General features: G+C 38.5%; 1 protein-coding gene across 1 annotated transcript; it reads right to left on the bottom strand.

Annotated features, from left to right (window-relative positions):
- Window positions 1-5,890: 5,890 nt before the first annotated feature.
- Window positions 5,891-6,235, bottom strand: LOC145045254 (uncharacterized). Its single transcript, XM_078993592.1, has one exon. It carries the CDS (start codon window positions 6,233-6,235, stop codon window positions 5,891-5,893), a length of 345 nt encoding a protein of 114 aa, XP_078849718.1.
- Window positions 6,236-7,814: the final 1,579 nt, after the last annotated feature.

The raw sequence follows: 7,814 nt of genomic DNA, 5'->3' as shown, positions 1-7,814 counted from the left end.
GTTATCACATGATCATATCACTTCCAAATAACATCTCCCTCAAGCATAATAAATTTTTATTTTTATATTTTCTAATAATTTTTTTTTATGGATTTTCTTGTTTTCTAATGTTTTTGGTTTTTCTCATTCATTTTTTTTAATTGCAATTTTTGGTTTTCCCCCCCTAAATTTGTGCATAAAAGAAATGAAATGCACAAATTTATTTAAAAATTAATCCTCAAAACGAATCATTTTTAGAAAATTAACCAGCACATCGAATCGAGCTTTGTTAAAAGGCTTGGTGAACAGATCTGCTACATTATTATCAGAGCGGACATGTTCTAGCCGAATAAGCAAACGTTCATAACATTCTCGAATAAAATGTATTTTAATGTCGATGTGCTTGGTTTTTGAGTACAAGACCGGGTTTTTGGCAATTTGAATCGCAGCCTCATTGTCACAAAAAATAGGGGTTTCTTGAAAATTCAAACCGTAGTCCAACAATTGATGTTGGATCCAGATGACTTGAGAACAACAAGCACATGCAGCAACATATTCTGCTTCTGCTGTTGAGATTGATACTGTGTGCTGCTTCTTGCACTGCCACGACACCAATCTATCTCCCAGAAATTGGCATCCTCCTGAAGTCGATTTTCTATCAAACTCACACCCGCCATAATTGTTGTCCGCAAAAGCATAAAGATCAAATTCGGGACTTTTCGGATACCAAAGACCCAGTTTTGGGCACCCTTTGAGATACCGAAAAATCCTTTTAACAACAATTAAATGAGAGAGTTTAGGATTAGCCTGGTAGCGAGCACATTGACAGACCACAAACATGACGTCTGGACGACTAGCAGTGAGATACATGAGTGATCCGATCATTGATCGATAATGAGTTTGATCTACAGATTCACCTTCAAGATCAGGAGTCAGAAGAGGTCGTTCCGCCATGGGCGTAAGAGCAGGTTTTGCGTCTTGAAACCCGAACTTCTCCAGTACATCTGCCACATATTTTTCCTGATGAATAAGGATTCTGGTTGAAGATTGTTGAACCTGAAGCCCCAAAAACGTGGTCATTTCCCCAAGAGAGCTCATCTCAAACCGCTTCTTCATCACCGCTTCAAACTCCTTGCAAAGTTGCTGGCTTGTCGACCCAAAAATGATGTCATCCACATAAATTTGAACGAGAATTTGATCTGGACCAACATGCTTGAGAAATAAGGTTTGATCAATGGTGCCTCGGGAATAGCCGTGATTGAGCAAATGCTGAGTAAGAGTAGCATACCAAGCTCGGGGTGTTTGATGCAATCCGTACAAAGCTTTGTCTAACTTGTAAACATGGTTTGGAAGAGATGAAATAACAAAACCCGGTGGTTGGTCAACGTAAATCTCCTCCTTGACTTTGCCGTACAAGAAAGCCGTCTTGACGTCCATTTGGTATACAGTAAAATTCATGTAGGAAGCATAAGAAAGGAAGATACGAATGGCTTCCAAACGAGCAACCGGAGCATAAACTTCTGTATAGTCAAGACCCTCAAGCTGTCAAAACCCTCGAACCACCAATCTTGCCTTGTTGCGCACAATGACACCTGAATCGTCTTGTTTATTTCGAAATACCCAACGAGTATCAAGAGATTTCTTTCCTTTTGGTAGTTCCACCAATTTCCGAACTCCAAGTTTCTCAAATTGATTTAATTCATCATTCAGAGCCATCTCAACAGATTTAGGTTCTATTTGAGATATGAAGCAAGAGTAAAGACATGTATTTACATCCCCACTTTTACTTCCCGTTTGAACCCCGTCGCCCAACTGACCAATGACGTTCTCTATTGGATGATCTCGCTGAATGCGTGAAGGGATCTGATAACTAATATCATTGACGGAAACAGGAAGATTATGAATGTTAACCGCTCCATCATTTGCTGTATGGTCTGTAGAGGATGAACAAGGTTCGTTAGAAGAATCCGCTACAAAATCTTCTGCAATATTTTCTGGAAAAAGAAGTTCCATCAAAGTTGAAGTTACAGCGGAAGTCTCATGATTCATGAGCTCTTTTTCCATTGGAGTTAAGGGAGTAGCAATGGCATCAGGAGAAGGTTATTGAGGAGATTCAGAAGATTCAGAAAGAGTAGGAGGTACCGAGGGAGGATTAGTGGAAATCAATGGAGGTCGATAAACAACTTCATCTTCTTCGTCATCACTAGGAATCTTCGAATTGGAAGTAGATCCTTCTTGATTATCTGAAGACACATTGAATGATTTGAAAAGAGATGAGTAGTCAAACAACCAGTCAGGACCCACTCTAGCATCTGTCTCATTTTCCTCAAGCCAACGAACATCAAATGATTCTACAATCTGTTTAGTCTTCTTATTGTAAACCTTGTACGCAGTTCGAGCAGCATATCCAACAAAATAACAGTGATCGGCTTTGGCATTGAATTTGGGATTGGATTCCAAGTGGAGAAGAGTGCAAGGGCAGCCAAAAACTCTGAAATGACTGACAGATGGCTTGTATCCAAATAGAATCTCATACGGCGTCTTCATTCTGGCTTTGTTGATTAGCACACGATTTTGAACATAACACGCAGTGTTAATCGTCTCTGCCCAGAAGAATATAGGAAGCTTGGAATCACAGAGCATCGTCCTTGCGGCATCTTTTAGAGTTCGATTCTGACGTTTGGCAACCCCGTTTTGTTGAGGTGTTCGAACAGAGCTGAATTGATGCACAATCCCTTTCTCAACGCAAAAATGATCAAGAACAGCGTTCTTGAACTCTGTTCCATTATCAGTATGCAGCGCTTTCACTTGATTGTTAGTCTGATTTTTGATCATCACAATGAATCTTTTGATAAGGTTAGGAATTTCTGCTTTGTTAGACAGAAAGAAAACCCAAGTGAAACGAGAGTAATCATCTATCACAACGAGGCAGAAAGAGTTGCGATTGATGCTCAAAACATTAACCGGACCAAATAAATCCATATGTAATAACTCGAGCACATGACTTATGGAGTTTATCTGTTTTGGAAAGTGTGGTTTTCGATGATGTTTTCCTTGGGCACACAAAACACACTTCTCAAAAGTAATGAAATCTTTGATTGGTAACCCACGAACTAATTCGTTCTTCGCAAGCCGATTCAGGTTCTTTGCATTCGCATGACCGAGACGACGATGCCATAACATCGCATTTTGTTCAGAAGCTTTGGAGAAGAGACACGTGACATCATCAGGGAAATTGCTATTCATGTCTATAATGTAGGCATTTCCATCCCGTTTAGATCTTACAAGAATCCAATCGTCAGGGATAATAATGTCAGGTTTTAAGATCAGACATTCCTTATCTGTGAAATGAGTAGAGTAGCCCTTGTTGCATATCTGGGATACACTCAGCAAGCTGTGGTTCAGTTCTGGAGCAAAGTTAACATTCTCAAAATTCAACACTCCATTGGACACAGTTCCTCTTTGAGTAATTTTTCCACCCTCTCCGCCCGCAAAAGAAACATATCCCCCATTAAAAGTTTGAATGTCGTGCAACTGGGATATGTCTCCAGTCATGTGCCGGGATCAGCCACTGTCGACATACCAAGGTCTGGCGACATTCCTCCACAATTGTCCTTGCACGACAAATGGAATTATTTAGTTTTGGGAACCCAGGTCATCACAATCCTGGGTTGACTTTTCCCTTTTACAAGTTTTTCATTTGATTCTTTCTTTGCTTTTGAATTGGAGAGTAATGGAGATTGATCTGAAAAAGATTTTGGAATCCATTGAAAGTTAGGTTTCAAAAATTTGTGAGTTTGCTTTGAACTGGTGGATCTTTTACTTGAATAGTTAGAAGATCCTGTCCTGCTTTTTGACAAATTTGACTTAGGCTTGGCCTATGTTGACTTTGGCAAACTTCTGCTGTTTTTACAAAAAACCTGTTTATTCTTTTGAAATCTTTTGAAATTTTTGTTTAAAGTTGTATTCAAATCTCCATTTCTAGAATGAGTTTTAGGAATTTTCCTAGTCAAGGATCGTCCCAGAAATTCATTCTCCCCTCTTTTTGTTGTATGAGATACAAACATCCAGTTCATGCAATTTCTTGAAATGTGTCCAGCAGCGCCATAGTTAAAACAAATTTGTTTGTTATCAGAAACTTTGGCACTGCTGTTGTTAGTGTTGTTCTTAGCTTTTCCATTTCTAACACAATTACACTTGCAAGATCCATCATAGAATTTAGTAACAGATGTGTTAGATGCAGAGACATGTAAATCAGATTTAGCAGTTTGATCAGAAACAACACTATTAGAATCATTTTCAGACTAAAATAAAATACTACCCGACACAAAAACATTTGCGTTTGATTTTGACACAGACTCATGACTGACACCAGACTCAATCACAACATTATTGGACTCAAAAGTTTTAGCAGCATGCTCCCCCCGGACTATTGATATATCTGCACTTGAAGCAAAAACATTAGTATGCAAAGTCTCATAACTAGACTGTATTTCTTGTTCAGAAGCTGACTTTCCGTACACCATGCAAGGTTCTTTGTCAATTTCTTCTTGAGACAGAGGAATAGCAGTATAGTTGTGATTAAATGGAGGAGGGACACTCTCATAACCTAATCCAAATTTTATTTGATTACCATGAGTGATATCTCTCCAGTGTGATTTACCTTCGATTAATTTTGCAATCTTTTCACTTGACCCATCGTATTTTTTGAAATTAAATTCAGCTTTTTCAAACAATTTTTCAATGTGTCAAGTTCCATGGTTACAGCAGCAAGTTTTCTTTTGAGATGATCATAGTTCTCGCATTTGTTGCTGTAATCCTCTTGCAATTTTTTAAAATCTTTTGTTTTATTTTCTAATTGAGTTTTTAAGGGCTTTTGATTTTTCCTGAGAGTATATCCCTCATATTTCAAGTCCTCGTTCTCTCTCTTGATTAATTCAATTTGATCTCTCAAAAACTTAACAATTTTAATACAAGATTGAGAACAACCAAATTCACTGACCTCAGATTTGACTGGTTCAGGAGTGGTCTGAACCATGAATGCAAACTGCAAATTCATCATTTCCTCCTCTGGATCTGTTTCCATTTCTTTATTTGCATCCTTGACTTGAGCAAGATTTGCCTTTTCAGGTTCTGAAATGTTTAGGGCCTGAACTTTATCTTCCCAGTTGAACGATTGAGCTACCATTACCATGTTTGCAGACTGATTGTTTGAAGATGATCCTCTGTTGTTGCTGTGAACGTACGTTACTGGCACCATGGTTCTTTCAGAGTTTTCTCGCTGACTTGGTTTTGGACATTTCCTCGCAAAGTGTCCTGGTTCATGACAATTATAACAACGCAACTTTCCTTTGCTAAAACCCATCTTTTTGTCTGAATTTACACCCCAGTTGTTCTTTCCAGTCTTTTTTGAGAATTGTTTAGCACTGAATACTGCCATTGCCATTTGCCAATTAATATCCATCTCTTCCACATCTTCAGGATGAATTTGATCAAGATCCGTGAATGAAAGTTGTGGAGAGAGCTCTCCAGCAACAAAGGCATTGTAGCAGTTCACCAACCCAGTAGCTAAAGCCATATTTTCCTCCTTTTCTTTTGAAAATGACCTTTGGGAACCAATTCCATGAGATTAAATTAAAACATCTGTGGAAGGACTAACACTAGAACCAGCTTGAGATATGGTTTGAGGGATTTGAGTTTGTTGCATGTTAGGTATGATGTATGGTATGTTTTGACGGACTGTATGAGGTTGAACTTGAGGAATCTGGATTTGAGTATTTTGAAGAGTGGTGAAGCTTGAAAAAGCGGTGTTGTTATTTTGAAGTCCAAGATTTGCTGTAGAGTATGAATTAACATGATTGATTTCTCTTTGTTTGTCATCAAGATCGCAAGCTTTGATGATTGCCATTCTCTAAGACAGGCTTAAACGATTCAGATCTTTTGTCTTTTTAATCACCGAGACATTCATGTCCCATGACTTTGGATGAGAATTTAGTAACTTCTTGTTGATTTCAGATCTAGTAACCATCATTCCTGCGGAGCTCATTTCAGTGGTTAGTGTGATAAATCTTTGCAATTGATTTTCCAATGTTTCTCCCAATACGTAGTTAAACATGTTGAATTTTTGTCGAAGCATGTCTTGTCGACTTTGCTTCATGTCTTCATTTCCTTCAAAAACTTCTATGAGTGCTTCCCATAATGCTTTTGCTGATGTATACTCACGAAATCCTTGTGCTATTTCCGGAGACAATGCCATTGTCATTGTGGCAAGAGCCTTTTCTTGTTCTTCAACTCGTTCAAAATCATCATCAGTGTAGTTTTCAACTAGTTTGTCAATTATCGTTCCATCTTCTAAAGTAGAAGTAATCCAAATTGTTCCTCTCAAAATGCTTCTCCAAATTTTGAAATCATTCATTTTGATGTATTTTTCAATCCGATATTTCCATTCAGGAAATCCTTCAGTTGATAGCAATCTAGGAATGCGAGTAGTTGTTCCCGTTATTGCATCCAAATCTTGATGAACAATCAAGTTTTGAGATTCCATTTTAGTAATTTTAAATTGCACACTAAAACTATTAAACACACACTCCTTAACCACACACACTTATCCAGCCGCACACTGAATTGAGCCGCACACACAAATCTAACCGCACACACTTATCCAGCCGCACACTGAATTGAGCCGCACACACAAATCTAACCGCACACTAAACCTGCAATCACTTCAACCGCACACACCTTTAACCGCACACTCCTTTAACTGCACTCACTGAGCCGTACACACTGAGCCGCACTCCTTCAACCAGCAGCACACGTTCAACCGGGCCGCACACCTTCAACAGATTCACGAAAAAACGACGTTTTTCACCCCTTTTTGCTCTAAAACTCGATCAAAAACTTGTTTTTATGAAAAATACAAAGAAGAAACCCCCCTTATTTTTGCGAGATCTATCCAAAAACGCTATTCTCTTTTCAAAATAAGATCAAATAAGCTCCAAATCTGATAAAATTGATTGATACAATCCAAGCTCTGATACCAATTGTAAGTCCCCAAAATTGTTTGTGTATCAATCAGATCCAATTGATGGTGCGTAATCCCAATCAATTGAATGATGTCAGATCAATATAGAAGAGAATGAGAAGAAGAAGATGATGAATCTATGATGTATTAATGAGATGAATTATGCTCCTTACAATAGATTCTCTCTCACACACACTTCTTCTCTCTAGCTTTCTCTCTCTACAAGATGCTCTCCTCCCTTCAACCGTACATTCACATGTACTCCTCACCCTATATATATATATATATATATATATATATATATATATATATATATATATATATATATGAGACATGGGCCATCAGCAGCACACGAGTGTACAGTTGCACACGCGTGTGCGGCCGTACACAGGATGTGCGGCCGCACACACATGTGCATCCGTACACAGCCTCAATATTACATATTATATTATAGAAAAAATATATTTTCCTAGAAAAACATATACCACAAGCCAAACTTTCCATATAACCCAAAATGATGAATCTAAAAGCATAGTAGCCCAAAGAATGAGATATTACCTCAAAATGAAGCCCCCAACAGCAAGGAATCCGAATCTAAGCAAAGCCCCTTACTCCAAGTCTCGTAACTCTCCAAGATCTTCTTCCAACTTTCTTGTCCAAGGCTCAAATGCACTCAAAACCTTCACAAACGTGTATCTAGGGTTTCTAGACTTCAAGGGAGATCAAAGAGGCTGGGGTGAGGGTATAATGTCCTTTATATAGGGCTCATCCCCCGAATTTAGGGTTTTCTTCACACAGCACCTACTCGCCGAGT

The sequence above is a fragment of the Lactuca saligna genome, chromosome 5 (genome assembly GCF_052625555.1).
Source record: "Lactuca saligna cultivar CGN05327 chromosome 5, ASM5262555v1, whole genome shotgun sequence".
In the NCBI taxonomy this organism is placed as follows: Eukaryota; Viridiplantae; Streptophyta; class Magnoliopsida; order Asterales; family Asteraceae; genus Lactuca; species Lactuca saligna.
The sequence above is the reverse complement of the archived record's forward strand: the minus strand, read 5'-3'. Positions and strand labels throughout refer to the sequence as shown.